At 39.8% G+C, this 21,275-nt stretch overlaps 1 protein-coding gene across 2 annotated transcripts in view; it reads right to left on the bottom strand.

Moving 5' to 3' along the window:
* The window catches only part of PDR2 (phosphate deficiency response 2), a 74,376-nt gene extending 54,142 nt beyond the window's left edge, over positions 1-20,234 (bottom strand). The window contains exons 1-10 of one of the 2 annotated variants that reach the window (XM_010247394.3): positions 19,952-20,234; positions 19,564-19,823; positions 14,493-14,585; positions 13,595-13,800; positions 10,144-10,216; positions 9,847-10,019; positions 9,592-9,763; positions 4,409-4,513; positions 4,174-4,284; positions 4,000-4,086 (exon numbers count right to left, since the gene is read on the bottom strand). In XM_010247394.3, the coding sequence (XP_010245696.1) occupies positions 4,000-4,086; positions 4,174-4,284; positions 4,409-4,513; positions 9,592-9,763; positions 9,847-10,019; positions 10,144-10,216; positions 13,595-13,800; positions 14,493-14,585; positions 19,564-19,812 (1,269 nt within the window). In that variant the 5' untranslated portion in view covers positions 19,813-19,823; positions 19,952-20,234. Of the gene's footprint in view, positions 1-3,999; positions 4,087-4,173; positions 4,285-4,408; positions 4,514-9,591; positions 9,764-9,846; positions 10,020-10,143; positions 10,217-13,594; positions 13,801-14,492; positions 14,586-19,563; positions 19,831-19,951 lie in introns of both variants that reach the window. The other variant, XM_010247395.3, reaches the window with a different exon arrangement.
* Between the last annotated feature and the right edge of the window lie 1,041 nt (positions 20,235-21,275).

Here is a 21,275-nt window from a genome sequence, read left to right as displayed (position 1 = left end):
CAATCTCTGCAAGATATATTGAGCGGAAGCAAAAAAAAAAAGCCCAAATTATGACCTAGTTATGGAACAGCATGAAACAAAGAATTAGTGTGAACTTTATGTTCCTAGATACAACCAAGGATATAATAGATCATGCTAAGAGGTTATATTTTGGACAGAAAAACATATCAAGGATTTTTAAGTTGTAAAAAAAACTTTTATCTCCAAGGTGATAAAACTGTTGAGGAGTATTTCTGTACACTCCAAAATTTGAGAAAGGAGTGAACACATATAGCCTTTATCTATAGACTTGAAAGTCCAGCAGCAATACCAGGAGCATTGGGATGTTGCCAAATTTTTACCTGGGTGGCAATACGAGTATGAGCCAGTTAGAGCTCAAATTCTAGAGAGTAGTGATATTCCTAACCTCTCAGAGGTGTTTTCTAGTGTTAGGAGAGTTTCTAGCCAAGGAGCAAGTAAAGGAGAGGGCAGGGAAGAAGTGGAAATGTGACGGATGGTCGATGGTGGTTGTGGGACCAAAGGTGGACGTTGTGGTATACAGATAGCTGGTGTGGGTCATTGTGACTGTGATAGTGGTGGTAGAGATGTTGGAAGACTTCATGGTAGAGGTGGCACTGGATGTGGGGTCCCATATATGTGCACTTACTGTGGACTTGAAGGATATATGGTTAATTTTTGCTTTGATTTGCATGGACCCCCAAGATGGGCTAACCATGCATTATTTTCCAACCAATAAACAAATGGACACTATAGGAGGTAAAAAGCCGATGTCAATTACTCAAGAAGAGTATGATGAACTACATTAATTGTCTACTTCCAGTAACACAGCTACTCTTGCAAAAGCAAGTATAGCTTGTCTAGCTCCTAGTTCTAAAACCAATACCTGAGTCATATATTTTGGACTTCAGATCACATGACTGGGAAGTCTTTACATCTTTGTCTTCCCCTTCACATTTCCAGACCGTTACCCTATCCAATGGCACCACCTCCTTGATATCAATACTAACGATGTTTCTCTTGGTTCCAATCTTAATTTGCCTTCAATTTTGTATGTATATAAAGCTCCTTTTAGCATCATGTCTGCAAATAAACTCACTAAATCCATAACTGCTTTGTCTCATTCTATCCTTATTGTGTCTCTCAAGATCTTAAGACCAGGAGGATGATTGGTGGAGGGCATGAGACAGGAGGGATTATACTACCTACATGTTGGTGGTTTCAGGAAGGCTTTACATTCCTCATACACCTCACCAGTGGCTTTGCCATTTGGGTTATCAGTCTCTTACAGTGTTGAAGTATCCAGTCCCGTCATTGCGTTCACTTACTCAATTGGATTATGAGTTGTGTCAATTAAGCAAATATCATAGAGTTTATTTTATTCCTATAGTCAATAATAGAGTTAGTAGTCCTTCTGGTCTTGTTTATTCAGATGTTTGGGGACTATGTTGTGTCACATCTTGTAATGAATATAAGTACTTTGTAAACTCTACTGATAATTATTCAAGGATAACTTGGATTTATTTAATGAAAGATTGTTCTAAGTTCTTTTCTATTTTTCAATCATTTATGCTGAAATTACAAATTAGTTTGGCATATTTATTTAAGAATTTCAGACCTGATAATCCCTTGAATATTTTCAAGGGTTTCAAGCTTATTTTGGCAATCATGGGATAATTCACCAATCTTAATGTTCACACACACCACAACAAAATGTTGTGGCAGACATGTCCAGGAGCCCTTTAAGTAGCGCAGCACCCTAATCCTGGGTCCTAGCTAATGGTCAATTTTAGGACTCTGCATGAACTGACTCAAAATTCTCACATTAAATGATAAATTGGGCCTTGTGATAATTTGCTAATTCAGCTTACCCACCAACCTATGATATCTACCTGGATCACTTAAAGGCTCCCATTTATTTGCCTTCGGCTTCACATAGGGTCCCTATTGGCTTTGCACCCAACATCATGTTCTCCTCCATTAAATCAAGAATATATATACCCCATATTCAGCATCTTCTTCTATGCGCTCCTTAATTTTTTTTCCAGTTATGTAACACCAGAACCTCAGACTATAATAAGTAACTTAGCTGAAATGGACCACTCTATAAAGTTGTACTCATCAAGCTTCACACTCATAATTTGTAGGTTGTGTATGTTAGGATTCTCCAAATTGATGGCATTCCCAATAGATTTTTTGTATTAAGAAGACACCCTCTCATGAAACCGAAGATATCTCCACTTCCTAATCACAAGAATTACTCAACCAATTGAAATAACAAGGGATGTATAATGCTGTAATCTGGAAACTGAGGCTGTAACCTTCACTAACTGCTTCCAACCTCCAGAAAATACTCTCTCAAGAGTTGTTATCTTCAACTGGCAGCAATAAACCCACAAACTAGGGTTTTTTCTAGAGTTCATGTATGTTCTCTTGCTTCTAGATCTGATCGAGATCAGATCTCCTTAGTGGGCAAATGGTACTCACTGCAACTGAAGTCTAGTAGGGCATAGACAGCTGCTGAGGTCCTCCCTTTTTAACAGGTCCTACACCCAAAGGATAAAACCCTAGGTGTAAATCCTTAAGGTACGATAGATAGGTTTAGGAAGGAGAAATCGGCAAAGTGAAGAGAGAGAGAGAGAGAAGCAAAATAGGTGATGAGAGAAAGAAAGAAAAGAATTGGACAAGAAAGGTCCCTTTTTAATGCTCTGAAAGAGAATAAGAAAAGAATATAAAACTGGAAGAATGGGCTGCAGAATGAGAATGATCTATCCGGCCCTAACAATTGTATTTAGGGGTGCTCACGGTTCAGTTACCATGGGCCAATATTTGAAACCAAACTGAATCAATCAATGAGCCAGTTGATCGGTTAACGAGATGATCAGTCCAGTTTCTTCAGTTTTTTGGTTTACTTTATTTATGTACATATAATATTATTAACAAGTTACAAACTGAACATTCTCAGTGTCCATGGAAGATGAAACATTGAACAATAGGAGGCTTCAGGAGAGAAATCTGAATACCGAAGGTTCAAGTCAAGAAAAGACAGATTGCTGAAGACTCACCGGAGAGGAAGAACCAAGTGTGCAAAGGTCCTCACTGCAGTCACTGGCCCACCGCAATTGGAAGAGAGTAGCGTCAAAAAAAATGTCTTTCTTCCTTGGCCAGTTGGCCTGTTGATTCCTTGATGGCTCTCAGGCTCTGCGCTTCTGGGGGTTACCGTGGTAGATGAAAGAATAACGAGGGTCAATGGTGGTTGAGCAGAGGGGAGAGACATGAGGCTCAGGGCCTAAGCCTGAGGGTCTTCTTTATGTCTTTTCATAAAAAGATTAAAAAAAAATAAAGAAAAAGACAGGACAAGACATATTTCAAAGAATAGTTTTTCATTCAAAAGATTTAAAAATATATTAAAAAAGGCATAGAAAAGAGAGCCAAATTGGTCTTGCTTCAAAATTGATTTCAAATAAGTAAAATACGTAAAAGAGACGGAGAAAAGAGCTCCTTACTTCATTTGACAATTTGATTTTTACTTCATAGAGACTACTCCTAGGCATCAAAACACCCATAACTAATCTACATAAATCTTCAAAAACTAGATGATTCAAGTTTCATAAATCAGACCTTTCAAAACTCATGTAGTCTGCTGATCATAGAACTACATAAGTTTCACTTCAATGAACAATAGAAACTCCATGCTGTAGCATCAACTTGTCTTTGTGTAATGAATAAGGGCATGGATAACAGAGCATATAGAGATAGATTACAGTGTAAGAAAAGACAAACAAGAGAGAAAGAATAATATAGATGGGCGTGGAGCCCAATCTCAACAATACATGAAATGACAAGGATACATACACCTAGCCAACCATCATAAGAAACACACCAATAACAAGTAAATAAAAAACATAAGTAAAGAATGCAATATCTCAACAGAAAACAAAAATTAAAGGCCCACTACATGGGCATTAAAAACATCACAAACTAAGTGAATTCCATTATTACCTTCTTAAGTACATAACCAGCAGCAATGATAGCAAACACAACCAAGAATAAAATGAACAACCCACTTTCCCAGCTGTTGGCAGTAACCTGAAATACATAGAAGATCAAAAAAAGAATAGGAAAGCAACCATGGGAAATCATCAATAAATGCACCAGTGGCCAATTCTCTTTTACCCTCTCAGTGGAAAATAAAATCGTCCTCATCAGTTTTCCTTGACTTGTTTCAAACCCAGTTCGTAAGACAACAGCCAAGCATCCACCATTAGGTGTTTTCAAATGAAAAGACTGATAGCAGTGGAGATACAGATAGGTAAGCATTTGTAATTCAGATAACCAAATTCACATGGTAGTGATGATGGTGGTCATAGTGATAGCAATTATAACAAAAACAATAATAAACATGGTATACCTTATCTGGAGTATGCTGCAATATCTTTGTTCCACCAAACAAAACATGGCCTTTATCCCTCTTAATGGATAATTCCTCATCAATTCCTCTACCTGCAACTGAAACCTGAAGAAACAAACCAAAAAAAATTATGTTTTGCATCCCAGACATGAATCAAATAGCAAAACCTTTTCCTTATCAATGAATTAGACATCTTTGGCCAATATTAATTTGCAGAGAAGAGCTATGAGGAAGAGGCCCGGCTCCATTTAGATTCAAAAATATGTGGTTGTGTCACCCGGGATTTGTAGAGAAAGTTGAGTAGTGGACAATGAGTAATCTAGGAGTTAACTGGGAGGGTATGAAATTTCATCGAAAACTGAAGGAGCTAAAAATCAAAATAAAAGATTGGAATATTCATCAGTTTGGTAGATTAGAAGAAAGAAAGCAAGGGTTGATGAACCAAATTGAGGCTTTGGATACCAAGGAAGGTGAGGGCAATTTTGAGGAAAATGATATGGCTGAGAGGTGGTCACTAAGGAAGCAGTTGGAGGATACTCTTTGTAAAGAAGAAATTAGTTTGAGACAAAAGGCAAGACACTTGTGGGTAAATGAGATAGGAACACACAATTCTTTCATGCGGTGGCAAGGGGAAAGAGGTCAAGAAATTTTATCTCCAAGCTAAAGGTGAACAAGGAAAAAATTACACAACATAATGAAATAGCCAAGGCCTTTGTTCAACATTTTAATTCTATCACTAGAAGGCCCCTGAATGAGAGGCTAAGATTTTATAGGTTGGTGGGGACAAGGTTTTCTGAGTAGGAAGGAGATTTGATTTGAATGAAATAAAGGGAGCAACATTTTCTTTGGATAGAGAAAAAGCACTAGGGCCAGATGGGTTCACAATGGCCTTCCAATAGGATTACTGGGAAATATTGAAGGTTGATTTTCAAAAGGTCTTCAATGTTTTTTTCGGGGAGGAGTGATCAACTATGGGCTGAAACTCCACCTACATTGATCTAATCCCTAAGAAGCCAGATGCAAATCATCCCCGTGAGTTTAGACCCATCAATTTAATGAATAGTCTCTTTAAGATAATTGCTAAGGTGCTTTCTAGGAGGATCAGAATAGTTCCTTCTATAATCTCTCCTAACCAAGGGGAATTTGTAGGGAATAGGAAAATCATTGATCAGATTCTTATTGCCAATGAAAATGCTGAGGATTTGAAATGAAATGGAAAAAAGGGTGAAGTGTGCAACCTTAATCTGGAAAAGACATATGACTTGGTGGATTGGTCCTTTATGTTGGAGGTGTTGAGGAATTTTGGGTTTGGAAAAAAGTGGTGTACATGGATTAAGGGTTGCCTCAAGACTTGCCGCTATTCAATTTTGATGAATGGAATAGTAGTTGATCACTTTCTTGCCCTTGAGGAATCAGACAAGGTGATGCCCTCTCCCCTTTCATGTTTGCCCTTGTTGTAGAGGTGCTTGGAAAGCTAATTTATAGAGCTGATTCAAGACATTTGGTAAGAGGCTGGGAGTTGGTAGGGACAGGGTCTCAATCACACACTTGAGTTTTCAAATGACACCATTTTGTTTTGTGAAACAGATGATCTGAGATGGGTAAGAAATTTGAAGTTGTAACTCTTTGAGAGGGCATCAAATTTGAAAAACAATTTTAACAAAAGCTATGGGGTGGGGTGAATATGAATGAAAGGGAACTACAGGATTGTGCTTCTATATTGGGCTATGAAGTCTCTCAATGGCCAATGAATTATTTAGAGCTTCCCTTGGGAGACTGTTGAGACACAAATAAAGGGAATACAAGTGTACAAGAAAAGGCCACGCCAGCCTTTAAAGAATGTAACTAACAGCCAACCACTAGAACAAACTAACTAACAAACTGGACAAGTGGAGAGGCAGGTAATAACAGAATTGTAACAGCAGTATATAAATAAGGAAAGGAAGCTAGGAGGGGATTTATCGATTTGGGAATACAATCCCTCTCTCTCTCTCTCTCATTCAGGAGGCATGCTCCCTCGAAAGAGTCCCTAAGTTAGGCAGTACCTAACAATTTGGTATCAGAGCCAAGATGCCAAGCACAAGGTCATCCGCAATGCAGAACAGAGTCGACAACATGGAAGGAGAAATGCAAAGAATATCGGCTAACGTCAAAGAAATCAAAGAAAGCTTCGCATCCTTGCTTAAACCGGAGCCCAGATCAGGAGTAGGAATCACAGGCAAGGACGCCAACTCTGGTTCAGGCCCCGGCTCAGCCAAGAGGTTAACCTGGGCTAAGATGCAAGCTCGACGGGAAAAGGGCCTTTGTTATGCATGTGGAGACAAATTCGGGCCAGGCCATCGCTGCAAGATCCCTTAAGTTTTCTTCCTTCAACCTGAAACCGAATATGTCAAGCAATCAACAGACATTGAAGAGCCAATGGACAACCAAGAATGGGGGCAATGGACGAAGGAATACCCGGAAGTAGCCCTGCAAGCCTTGACCGGTCTTGCTTCTTCTCAAACTATGAGAGTAACCGAATTGGTACAAGGGCGCCATGTGTCGGTTCTGATAGACAGTGGAAGCACTCTCAATTTCATTACCCAAACATTGGTCAGACAACTAGGGATTCCGATCCAACCATGTACAGACTTTTAGGTGCACGTAGCTAATGGGAGCAACCTGGTGTGCGACAGTACGTGCACAGAATTAAAGATGAAGATACAAGGACATGAGTTCGAGGTAGATCTGCACCCCTTGGAAATCAGTGGAGCAGATGTAGTTCTCGGAGTCCAATGGTTAAGGCAACTAGGGCCAGTGATATGTGATTGGGCCCGCCTCACCATGGATTTTCAAGTGAGCAGCTCACAGGTGCATATTCAAGGGCAATTGTCCAAGGGTCCAGGACCCATTAGTCTCACCTCCCTAAGGAAATAGGCAGCTGACCCAGCCCACATCATATTAATGCAGATAGACTCCCATAGAAACGGCCCCATTCTAGCCCAAGGAAGCAGATCCGAAGAAGGTCGCACACAACTACAGTAGCTACTTCAGAAGTTCTCAATGATCTTCCAAGAACCTAAGGAACAGATTTCAGGTGGATACACAAAGGGAATCACATCGAACCAGAGGCATTGGTGATATGGTCAGGTCTCCCAATTGAGGATGCAACTTGGGAACCTTACTTGGATTTACAGAATAGATTTCCACATCTTGACCTTGAGGGCAAGGTTGCTTTCAAGGGAGGAGGGACTGTTGAGACACAAATAAAGGGAATACAAGTGTACAAGAAAAGGCCACGCCAGCCTTTAAAGAATGTAACTAACAGCCAACCACTAGAACAAACTAACAAACTGAACAAGTGGAGAGCGGGTATAACAGAATTGTAATAGCAGTATATAAATAAGGAAAGGAAGCTAGGAGGGGATTTATCGATTTGGAAATACAATCTCTCTTTCTCTCTCTCTCTCATTCAAGAGGCAGGCTCCCTCGAAAGAGTCCCTGAGTTAGGCAGTAACTAACAGAGACAACCCTAGAAACAATAGCTTTTGGAACCATGTCAGTGACAGATTCACTAAGAGATTAGTCACTTGGAAGAAAAATTATTTTTGGGAGAGAGAGTCACTTTGATCATGTCAACTATGGAAAATCTGCCTCTGTACTTCCTATATGTTTTCAAAGTCCCAATGGGTGTAAGCAAAAGGTTAGAAAAAATTTATAAAAGATTTCTTGTGGGAACCTAGGGAGGAGAAGAAGGATCATAGGGTTAGTTAGAAAATAGTCTGCAAGAGTAGAAGTGGTGGTGGTGGTGGTTTAGGCTTAGAGAATCTTCAGAAGAGAAATTTGGCTCTCCTAGGGAAGTGGTTGTGAGCAAAAGCAATCCTTAGCATTCATGGGTTGTTCGCTGAGGGCTGGAATACTGGAATGCTGGAGTGCTAGCTCGGGCTACAAATGCTTCTGCTTGGAGGTCAATACATGCCATCCTACCTCTCTTCTCACCTTTCATCAGGTACAACGTACAATTTGTGCTCAAGGGGCCTTGTTATGTTTTGGGAACAAATTTGAGTGGGTGAGTTACCATTAAAAGTCCAATTTCCCTCCTTGTTTTCTATTTCATGTTTTAAGGATGAGCATGTATCTCTCTTAGTTCCTTCTAATTCAGTCTTAGGGTTTGACTAGGATTTGGATTCTAGGTGGGGTCTTAGAGATTTAGAAATGAACATTGTTTTGGATTTGCTCCACCTCCTTACAAGGGGTTTTCTTGGACCCTCTAAAAATCTTGGGTTGCCTTTTCCTATAAAAAGAAGTGTGGGGAAAGTCATTTCCGCCAAGAATAGGGGATTTTTGTAGGGAAGTTTTTGTTGGGAAGATTAATACATGTGATTACTTGAAATGAAAAGAACCTCTTGGTGTTTGTCCCCTAACTGGTACGTTCTTTGTATGGCTAATGGTGAGACCTGGTGCGACTTATTAATCTCCTACCCCTTGTTCTTTCTATTTGTAATTGGTTTGTTTCTTTTTCGGTTGTAGGTGTACTCTTTCCCAGACGTACAAGGCTTGTTTGTTTCCTCGGCTATCAATAGTGTTTTAAAAGCACAGGGCACAAAAAAAGCACAAGGGCCACTTGCGCCTGAGGAAACAGCCTCTTGGATTTCAATGCTTTGACCCTTACCTACAAGTTTTAATTTAGCTTTAGCTGAAAAAGGGCAGGATGATCACTAATGAGAACCTGTAACATCTCATACCACTTGAATCCGGTCAAGATATGTTGGTGAATAAGTACTCAGAATTAAACCCGGATAGAAACTCAAATACCCTAATGTACTCCACCAGCATTCTATGATTTGCAACATCTCTAGGACTTTCCCCACTCTATTGGCACCTACTCCAACTAGAGTAAATAGAAAAAGAGAACCACTTTAGGGTCAAAAAGTCCAACAACCAGGCTAAGCAGGGTTTCAAGACACTGATTACAAGTCTTAGCCCATTTTAGGGTCTATTGGTAGTTATTTAAATTCATCATGGACCTCTGAGCAAGTAACAGTTGATAACAACTACCATGCAAAACGATCAAAGTAAGAAGAAAGAGATGATCACCCTCCATAGCAATAAAAAACAAAGACCTTACACCCTAATCCTAACTTGAAACAAGTAGTGAAAAATAATACGCAAGAAATATCAGAGTAAATAGATAAGAGAACCACCTTCCACTGAGGAGTAGACTCGCCTGTGAGAATAGCTTCATTAGCAATTGCACTTCCGGCCAATATAAGCATGTCTGCTGGAACAGACTTATCTTCTCCATTTGGACCAGAGGACCGGCCAATGGAGACAACATCCCCAGGAAGAAGATCCGTCCCAGGGATTTCCATCCACCTGAAAATAAAAACCTTCAGCACAAAATTGTTGCATACTTGATTGAAAAGGAAACAGACTTATTTGCAATTTCAATAATATACCTCCCACAACGATGTACCATTAGTGTCTGGCTGTCCACTCTTACACGTCTAAGCTCAGTTAGTGTTTTCAACCGACTTTTAGCCATCGTTGACTCAAACACAAATAGCATGACAAGGGTGAAGAGACTATAGTACCAATACTCATCCAAGCACCAGAGACCAACACAGAAAACCTAAAGTTTAAACCACCATTTCACAAATTAAAAGAAGAAGAAAAAGAAAAAGAACCAATGAAAGAAGAAATGCAGCATAAAACTACAGATCTGAGAAGGGAATAACTTTCTAACAAAGACAAACCTGGAAAACGAAAAATGGCTCCATGCAATGCTCTTTCATCAACTTCTGGAATGTGGGTTGTGGGTATTCAAATCTGCAAAACCAACAAGGTTCCATCAAGCAACAAAACAACATCATTGAGGTAATTGTAGAAAGCCAATGGGCTTACAATGGTAATTATTTAAGAGGGATTTTTTGTCATTGTACTTGTACAGTCACATTATGAAAGTTATTAATCTGGGTAGAAAAACCCTAGGCTTTGTTTTATGTTCCAATTTCTTTTTTTTTTTTTGAAGGATAAAAGGAAATTTCATTAGAACTGAAAAAAAAAAGCAGTACATCTCAGAAAAATGGTTGTCTAGTTGACAAACCAACTACTGAACAAAATTACACCTGTAAAAGACATAAAAATTACAGGGGTTCAACTCTAGAGCACACCAGAAATTCTCTATCAGATCTGACTTGTTCACTTGGTCAAACTCTGGAAGACTGAAAACCCAGGCCGCAATTGAGTTGCACACCCCTGCTAACAAGTATTTGGCATTCTTTGCCTTGTCTTCAAAGATCCTTCTATTTCTCTCTTTCCAGATGAAGCAACATACAGCAAAAGGAATACAGCTCCAAAGAATTTTCGCTTTTTTGCTTCCTCTGATTTTCGGCCAATTAGAAAATAACTCAGCTGGAACCAAAGGGTGAAAAGACATTCACTCCAAACAGAAAGGAGAAAAACTTCCACATGAAGTTTGCCATACTGCAAGAGAAGAATAAATGGACGACTGTCTCTTCCACTTGATTACACATAAAACAGTAATTTGCTAACTGCAAGCCTCTGGATTTCAAGTGATCATAGGTTAAAATACTGTCGTGTGCCACCAGCCAAGAAAAGGCTTCCAGCCTTGGGGGTACTGGGTTATCCCACACTCCTTTTACCTGATCTGAATTCCTGCCATCTCTCAGTAAGATCTTGTAGAAGGATTTTACTGAGAACCTTCCTTCTCTGCACTCTTTTCACCATAAGCCATCTGCTATACCTCTAGGGATGTTTGTCTCTTCTAACTTCTCCAATAGCAGAATGCATTCTTCCACTTCTTGATCCAACAAAGGTCTTCTGAACTTTGGGTTCCAAATCACTCGATCCCTCTCCACTCATGGCACTGCTCGATAGATACTTGATGATCTGTCAACTTGTAAAGTCTAGAACACACCTCACACAATTTTCCCACCCCAAATCACTCATTTCCCAAAACCTTACCTTAATTCCTTCCCCCACTTTAAACTTCACTAAACCTCTGAACTCTTCGTTAAAACTCATTATTCCCTTCCACACACTTACCCCATAGGAACTTCTTACCTCCCTTGATTCCCCACCCAAACCTCACAACTCCATATTTTCCTACCACCACCCTCGTCCATAATGCTTCCCTCTCTCCTTGCCCAAATCTCCACAGCCATTTCCCTAAGAGTGCTTTTCTTAATTAATTTCACCCTCCTTTACTCTACAAACCTTTTTCCCATTTGACCAAATCAATTGTTTTAATAAGGAGAGATAGTATGTTGGTATGCAAGACAGAACACTCTTTATGAGTGTGATTCTCCCACCCAAGGATAAGTACTTGGCTTTCCATCTATCTAGCCTCCTCTCCACCCTTTCTATTAAAGGTATCCAAATACTGCTAGCTGTTGTTTCTGCTCCCACCAGTAGTCCAAGATAAGTAAAAGGTAGCTCACCTACCTCACATTCCAGCACCTCTACATATTGCCCCACTTCCTCCACACTTAGGTTCCCGACTCCTATCAGTAAACTTTTTTCTAGATTCACCTTCAGACCCGTCAACATCTCAAAGTTGGCTAAAATAGCCCTAAGACTCGGCACTTTATTTGCTGATGCATCTAGGAACGTTAGTGTATCATCAACATATTGTATGTGAGTGATACACAGGCCTTCAATTTCAATTTTGAAGCCTTCTAAAACAAACTCATGGAAACGCTTTACAAGTTTCAGCACTTCAGCATGAGAATTCATAAAACAAATCTAGGTATAATGAGAGAAAATATCAATAAACAAAATAAAGTATTTATAGAACTTGACTCCTACACTCCTCACTGCTAACCAAGGCATAAGCTTGAGAATAGGTCACCTCATAAGCAGGAAAAATGAGACGAGGGCGGAGCTCTGTCAACTGGTAGGTTGCGCCTTAAGGGCTCATTTTGGGTTGAGATTCAAAAGGATTCTTCTCAAGGAGGGAGGAGTGCTCCGTCTTCTCAAGCTGTTGTAACGCTAGAAGAGGGGAAGGAGAAAGAGGTCATAGGTATAGGAGAAATAGTGGTGGAAGGGGTGAAGGAGGAAGGGAATGTTAAAGAAAGAGAGAATGTTAAGGCACTCTGTGAAAGATTTGCAGAGAGAAATTCATCAAAAAAAAAGGTTTGCAGAGAGAAGCTCGGGAGATAGCTCTGGTCTTAAGGGTGATAAAAGAGATGGAGAGTGCAGTTGTGGGAAGACTAGGATTTGATTTGGGTAGGAAAAGGAAGTTCGTGAATCCTGGTAGTTATGTGGGGGAGGAGGCAGTGTTTTAAAAGGTGCGCTTGGCGCATAGGCGAGGCGCATTTTGGGGTATGCGCCTCGCCCAGGTCCTAAGCGCACCCCTTTCAAAAGGTGCACGCCTGGTGCACCTAGGCGTGCACCTGATGCGCCTTGTGCCTCAGCCCAAACGTACACCTTTTTAAAATTTTGCAATTTTTGCTTTTCTTTTTTTTAGTCTAACGGCTGGGCCGGAGGCTCCGCCCCCAGACCATGCCCCTCGAGAACCCCCATTTCCTAATGTTGTTCATTCATTCATTGCAATAAAATATCTTCTTAAAAGGCAATGAAAGTTATAAAATCATTATTTTTTGTGAGAAATAAGAATTTAAGACCCTAACATAGACTTATCTGGGCTTGCCTTGAGGGACGTGGTACAAAAGCAACTCATAGAATCAAGAATGCAATATGTTTTACATCACATTAGCTACTTGAAGCAATGCAATTAAGCAAAAAAAGAGATTGTGGATTTTACATGCTTGAAAATGCTTTATATGTTTGCTTTTATTTTTAAATTTTCATTTGAATACGCTTTACATGTTATGTTTATGTATTTTAATTTTAGATAATATGTTTTTTAAAACTTAAGTTTATATTTTTTATTTGTTTTTTTGCATTTTTAAAATTTTTTGGCTTTTTTTGTATTTTCTTTTTTTATTTTTTAGCTTTTTTTTTGTAATTTTGCGCCTTGCTTAAAAGGGTGCACACCTCGCCTTGCGCCTTGCACCTCAGGTGCAAGTTGGCCCTTGCGCTTTTAAAACACTGGGAGGAGGGGAAGAAAATATATACATGGTTCACAATGAGAAATAATGAGTTCAATGATTGTTTGTCTCATGTAATAATTAGTTCAGTGATTCAAGTGATACATGGTTCACAATGAGAAATAATACTTACGCATTCCGGCCCCACTTCTTGGTGGCAGCAACAACTTTAGCTTCTGAACCATGGCCTGTATTTCTGAGATAGTATCCAAATGTTTCTTTTGTAGGGTAAGGGAGCTTGCAAAAAGTCTTCTCCTCATTTGAAAAGATGAACCGTTGCTTTCTGAAATCAAAATATATTTCTTCTGCATCCACCAGAGATGGTACTGGTGCTACAAGCTGTATAAATGCAGAATAGTTTATTCAGCGGGTCATAAAACAACTAATATGGTACATTTATTAAAGAAAATTTGAACTAAAAATAATAGGTTGCTTGTGAGTTTTAAACATTAAAAAGAAACAAAGGACTAAAATACTCCAGATTCTTGAAAAAAGGAATGGATTAATGAGAAGTTGATTAAAAAGGATTAGACATCTGATAGGTCTTGGAATAAGACAACTACTTTTGGGAGAACAAAAATAGGAAAATCCAGGAGAAAGAAACAGTCAATCAATTGCAGAAACAAAATCCAACATTTACAAAAAATTGCATGGATTAAGATCCAAAAAAATCTTGAGCAGCATCTGATGAAACAAATTAGAAGATAGGATTTTCTAATGAAGCCGGATTCAGATATGGCTGAATCCAATACAAATACAACCCAATTACAGCTGTATATAGGCAATGTTGCTCTTTTAAAAAAAAAATAATTAGCAACATGGCCTATAAGAAATATAATGAATTATTTGTATATGAGACACAGTTGGATAAAAGGAAAAAATTCAAATCCTTCCAATACATTGTGTGAACCATGAAGCTTTAATTCCCTCAGGACAAGGAAAATTCCAATTCTTGTTTATGTTACTCCTACAATGATCCTTGGAAATATATGAAGCAAGATAATGGAATCAAAATGAAAATGGTAACTTACAGATCCACGAAAATGAAGTGGAACAACTTCCTTAGAACCAGAAAATCTTGCAGGAATTACTTTGCATGCATCTGCACAATGAATATCTCTAACCTGCAAAACCAAAACAAGCATTAACCAAACATCACAAAGTCATGGCTGGAAGTTGGTCAAAAGTTTTACATGCATGATATCAAAAGACAACAAACGACCAAAGAATAGCCTATTGTTCCGCTTGGTGAAAATATAAGTGATCTGCTAGGATGCTTACCAACTCCAAAGCCAAACAATCAGCTTTTTTTATAAATGAAAGTAGTTTGATTAAATCAAATAACGAAAATAAATCAGCCTAGGAGGAGGCACGAGATGTTACCCCCCTAGGACTGGACCATATACACCAAAACTGCCCAAGACTGGGACACAATTATAAAGTAGCCCAAAATAGATCTCCCCTTGACACCCCTTGCTTGGCCAGAGAATCAGCCATTGCATTTGCTGATCTTCTGACCCACTGAAACCTGACAGTCATATTCCTTGTCAACCATTTAACTTCTTTAACAAATCCCTGTAGCCCCAACAAGCTGTTGCTGGGCAAATTAGCCAGCCTACTACTACTACCTTGGAATCCCCTTCTACTAGCAGATTGGTCACTCCAATTTGACTAGCCATCTGTATACCTTGTACCGCTGCTAGTAGCTCTGCCCTTACTGAATCACCTTCACCCACTGGTCCTGAAAATAGAGACAACATATTGCTGCCTTTGTCTCTCAAAATCCCACCAATTCCCGATGGCCCTGGGTTACCTTGGCAACTTCCATCAAAATTCAATTTTACCACACCATCCGGTGGGGGAATCCATTCAGCTTGTGATTTGATCTTGGTGGAGACTGTAGCAGACACTGCAGCCCAATTTCTCCTTAAGTCATCAAAGGAGTAATCTGCCAACAAGTGTGAAGAATTTAACCATGAGATAGTCCTTGTCAATATGCATTCCTTGATTTCAGCAAGACTTCTTTCCTATTCTTGAAATATTCTAGCATTTCTCTCCTCCCATATAGTCCACAACATAGCAGCTCTGATACATTTCCACATTAGCTTCCCTCTTTTTGTCAATCTCCCAAACGCAGCTAGAGTGAACAAAAACTTTACTTAAGAGGGCAAATTCCACCTGCACCCAAATAATGAAACAACCCAGTTCCAAATATTGGTAGCAAAGGAGCATGATATCAGCAAATGGTTACAGTCCTCACCCTTCACTTTACACAGAGAGCACCAATTAGGGAACAAACACATAAAAGGTTTCTTCTTTTGCATGTTTTCCACAGTATTTATCTTACAATGATAGGCTTCCCAATAGAACATTGCTATTTTGGGGGGAATTGGTTTTGACCATACCTCTTTAACGGGGAAGACCTGAGAGGAGGGGTTGGAGCAAAGGGCTTTAAAGAAAGAAGCACAAGTGAAAGAGCCAACTGGGTTTAGGGACCAGACTCTTTTATCCGAGTTAGGGGGGTCCAAACACACCGAATCTAGAAGTAACAACAGCTCTGAAACGCAAAGAGATTCTTCATCCCTTAACCCTCTTCAAAACCCAAAATCCCAATTTAAGGCCAAAGGGAAAACTGGGGGGGGAAGGAACCAAGAAATGAGTTTCTTTTTAAAGAGGGAGATGGAATAGAGAGAAGGGAAACGGTCTTTTAGGGGTTGAGAGCTCACCCAAGTATCTTCCCAAAAAATAATGGAGTTTCCAGAGCAAGCATCGTACCTTACAAAACTGAGGAACTTAGGGAGAATACGAGAGATAGCCTTCCAAGGTGTTGTGAGCAAAGCCCTTCGAGATACTCCCACATCCCAACCTGATTCGAAACAGCCATGGATACTTTTTAGTACTTCATGCCACAACCTCTCCCTCTCCAGGGGCCACCTCCAAAGCCACTTACCTAAAAGAGCCTCATTCTTGCTCACCACGTTCCCTAATCCTAGGCCTCCTTCTTCCTTACTCCAACACGCTACCTCCCACCTAATCAAGTGATCTTTTTTTCTCTTCACCAGGTCCCATAAGAAATCCCTCATTAGTTTTTCCAACCTCTTTGCCTCCCTTTTAGGAATTCTAAAGACTGACAAGAAGTATAAAGGCAAGTTGGCTAAAGTTGCTTTAACAAAGTAACTCTAACCCCCGTTGGAAATATAGTTTCTCTTCCAAGCTGCCAATCTTTTTTCGAATTTTTTCACCACCGGGTTCCAGAACCTACTTTCCTTTGGATTTGCACCTAATGAAAGTCCTAGGTAGGATAGAGGCCACTGAGAGCAGGTGCATTCTAGCAAGGCTGCTATAGACTCCAACTCCTCTCTGTTCAAGTGAACTCCCACAACACAACTCTCTTCTCAAAATTTACCTTTAAATTTGATGCCCTCTCAAAGTGAATTATTAAATCCTTCAGATTCCTTACCTCCATCAAATCACAACCTTCACAAAAGATTATTATGTCATCTACAAATTGGAGATGGGTTACTAAAACTCTATCTCTACCTATTCTCCACCCTCTTAGAGATCTGGCTCTATCCGCTTCTGAGAGAAGTCTACTAAAAGCATTGGCGACTAAAGTGAAAAGGAACGGTGACATAGGATCACCTTGTCTCAGACCCCTACTAGCTGGGAAAAATTCATTAACTACCCCGTTGACTAGGATGGAATAATGGCAGTTGCACAGGCAACCATTTATCCCCAAACCCACACTTCCTTAGAACAAGTAGTAAAAACTCCCAATCCACCAAGTCATAGGCCTTTTCAAGATCAAGTTTGCAAACAAAACCTTGACGCCCTAATCTCCTTATCTCCTCCACACATTCATTTGCTATTAGAATCTGATCTACAATTTATCTCCCCTGAACAAAAGCTCCTTGCGCTTGGCTGATAAGACAAGGAAGCACCTTTTTTATCCTCAAAGATAAGACCTTAGCCACAATCTTGTAAACACTAGTCACCAAACTAATAGGTCTAAAATCCATTGGATGCTTGGCCTCTTTCTTCTTGGGAATTAAGGCTAAAAAAGTAGCATTAATTCCATGACTCATCACTGGATTATCCTCAATTTCCTTAAAGACCTTAATTAAATCTTCTTTGACTACGTCCTAATAGTCTTGGAAGAAAGCCATTGTAATCCCATTTGGCCCTGGTGCTTTTGACCTGTCCATTGAAAAAAACGGCTTTTCTGATTTCTTCCTCCCCAAAATTCCTTTCTAGCTAGCTTCTACTCTCTTCTAGAAGCCTCTGCCAGATAACGCTTTCCAACTCCATACTAGGTCTTAAGGGTCTCCTCAAGATGGATTTGACGTGGTCAACAAAACAATTGGCTATCCTCTCTTGGGTATCAAAGACTATTCCATCCACTTCCAATTTGGACACTAGGTTTTTCCTTCTCCTTCCATTGGCTAGGTTATGAAAGAATTTAGTGTTCCCATCTCCTTCCTTAATCCATTTACATCCAGACTTCTGCCTCCAAGAAATTTCTTCTCTCAAAACAACTTCATCTAACTCTCTTTTTTAGTTCCCATCCCCGATCTCTCTCTTGAGGGCTTATGGTTCATTGGGATTCCTTCGCATCTAGTTCCTCTATTTGGGTCATCAGAGAGGATTTCATTTCTTCTATTCTCCCAAAATGCTCCCTATTCCACTCCTTCACATGTGCTCTCAATCTTTTAAGTCTTTTGTGAAATCTTACCCCTTTCCACTTCACCCCCCTTAGGTCTTCTCTCCACTATTCCTCAACCTTCTTCACGAAGTCCGGGTGAGTCAACCACATGTTCTCAAACCTAAAAGGTTGGGGTCCTTGCCTAAAAGGTTCCTGTCCTAGGCAAATGGGGCAGTGGTCAGAAGTGGCTCTCGGTAGAGACCTAGTTATCAAGTCCGTCCACTTATTTTCCTAGCTTTCATTGAAAATGAATCTATCTAATTTGAAGCAGGTTGGTGTCTCCTGAAAGTTGGGCCAAGTATAGAGGGCTTGCAGCATTGGGAGTTCTTTTAATTCATAGTTATTAATAAAATCATTGAATATCCGCATGTTGGTTGTAATCAGCATATGTTGTCCTCATGTATAAATACATAGTTTCATTTATCCATCTCTTACACAGATGTGTGTACATATACCAATCCAAAAAACAAATATGTATGCATTGGCATTTACATGGTGGGGGTATTCTAACAGGTCTAATTAGATTTCTTGATGGTGTCTCCCTTCAGCAACATGGAGGGATGACACAGCTAATCCAAACAGTCCATAAATAAGGGCATCCTCTTGACTAACCTTGTTTACTCTATCCCCGACCATGTTGGACCTTTTCCTAAATGATGCTGGAAAGGTTGCTAGGCTGAAAGTTGCCACTTGAATGGATGGTATGGTAAAACAAATAGATCAACTTAGCTATCACAGATACACATGGAAAACTTTAAGTCATCCAAGTCTTTGCCTAAAGACCACCTATCCCCCCACACAAGGATGAAGCATGAAGCATTGCCTTCCCTAACTATTTTTACATGGCAACTTCCTGATATCAGACACCCAAATAGGTCACTGGGTGGGGTACCCCTTTAAGAAAGTAAGACCACAAACTCTTGTTTGTGGTTCAATGCCCTTTCAATTACACTCAACTTCGAATATGAAAAGAAAGAAATGTAGGGACGGAAAATAAAGTAGCAGGCTTAGGCATGAACAGCATTGATGCCCAAAACCATATGATTAAGAAACTATCACATCAAAAGAAATTATTAATCCGGTAACTGCAGATAGATCAAATAGCATAAGGAAAAATAAATCACTGAAATCTAAAGAAATGAAAAAGGGGGTTTTATTGTTCACTCCACCTCAGAATTCATAATACAATCACAGTACAATCGTACAGTTAGGGTCAATATCATGGGGGAAAGATGCCAAATTCACGGGGATGGTGTTTATAGGGGGAGCTGGGCATAAATAAAAATTTGACCTATTCTGAGGTGGACTGAACTGTAAAAATCCCTAAAAACAGATAAATATATATATACAAACGAGATAAAAGTTTTCTATCAGGATTCAGGACTTATATCCATAAGTACCTTGCTGTACTGGACAAAACACTTGAAGTCCACTGACCAAGCCGTGAAAAGCAGAACCAGAACGTGAAGAGCAACCAGACCACCAAAAACTATCAGAGCGTCAACCAAGTCTATGCTAGGCACAATGGTAATAAGCCAAATAGCATAAAGGATGGCAAACGGCCAGACGTCCAATCGCCATGACCAGCGTCTCTTCTTCAGCAAGTCGACTGCTTCCACTACTTTCCCATCAACAAGAAACCTCGACATTTCCCTCTACCCTGTGAACTAAAATTAAATTGAGTATAGCAGAAAACTTGCTTCAAGGGCCCCTTTTTTGCTAACAAGTTAAAACATGGCAAAAAATAATTAACAGAGATAAGATGGGAGAAGAGGAACGAGAAAAAACCTGAGCCTGAGGTATCAACTTCGTCTATGGTGACGACTGGTCAGGAATGGCGATGTGAGAAGATTGGTGAGCAAAGCGATGAAAATAGAGCCTCAATTGCGAGAAACAGTGGTGTTCAATCCTGCTATAATGGTGGAACTGGGAAAAAAATAGCTAACCCTAATGTCCCCAACAGCTTCAATGGAAACTGGCGGAATAGAGAACAGACGAAAGAGTCAGAGAGAAAAGCCTTCGTCGACCCTCCACTCGACCCAGACCATTTACGATCCAAACGGTACTCTCGATCCAATCCACCCATTAGTCACTTTATATACATCAACCGACCCGTTATTGCAATGGGTGGATATAGTCGGGTTTTAATGGGTTTGGGTCAAAATCGTCAGTCCCATCACCCATGTTAAATCTTAGGGTAAAATACAAAAGCCTCCCCTGAAATTTCTGACAATCATAAAAACTTCCTTAAACTTTTGAAAAACTCAACAAGAATTTTCCTTCCATCACTGACTTGGACATAAAACGTTAACTGATACATAATTTTTTTAAATACCAATTTTACCCTTTTTGTTACTGACCATGAAAAACATCACTGACCACCCATGTGGCAATGGCATTGGTGACATCGCTTTTGTCAAGATCAAGGCAGATCTCTGCGTTATTCCTTCTCCTTGGCCATGTCAAACTTAGACCTAAATATGTTTCTTCCTTGTCGAACCAACCGGAAAACCCAACCACTTCCTTGTCGGCTTGTCCAAGCCCAAAAGGAAAAAAGCTTGCCTGCCATCTCTCCGCCATTATAAACGCTGTCAATGACCACAAGCTTCCTCCTGAACTCCGTTGTCAAGAGAACAAATCTACATCCTCATTTCCTCTACCACGTCAACACTACCCTGTTTCTCTTTGCATTTGTTTTATTCTCTTGGGTTGAGTAAACACAGGAACCAATGTCTCACCCAATGGCTAATTAGTTGAATCCGTACTCATCCATACTTTATTACAATAATGCCAAGGAATGAAAGAAATATGTGGAACACGGACTTCGCATGTTCCTCTGTATGCATCTACCTAAGGTCATGCCCGCCATAAATGGTTTCTTCTCTTCTACACACTAAATAGACTAAAGCAGTAAAGCACAAGAACAATTTGATAGTTTATATGAATCAATTTGTGTTTTTATTGACTTAAAAGTAATGGCCCTGTATTATTATTGTTTTTTCAACTCTAAAAGATAATGGAGTAAGGAAGACGCTAAAACTGCAACTATGGCTTCGAAGTCCAAACCATATCATTCTTTCCTAGCCACTATCTCAATTCCTTTGAACACTAA

The sequence above is a fragment of the Nelumbo nucifera genome, chromosome 3, assembly GCF_055504915.1.
Source record: "Nelumbo nucifera cultivar China Antique chromosome 3, China Antique-T2T, whole genome shotgun sequence".
NCBI lineage: Eukaryota > Viridiplantae > Streptophyta > Magnoliopsida > Proteales > Nelumbonaceae > Nelumbo > Nelumbo nucifera.
Note: the sequence above shows the minus strand (reverse complement) of the source record. Positions and strands in the feature narration are given on the sequence as shown.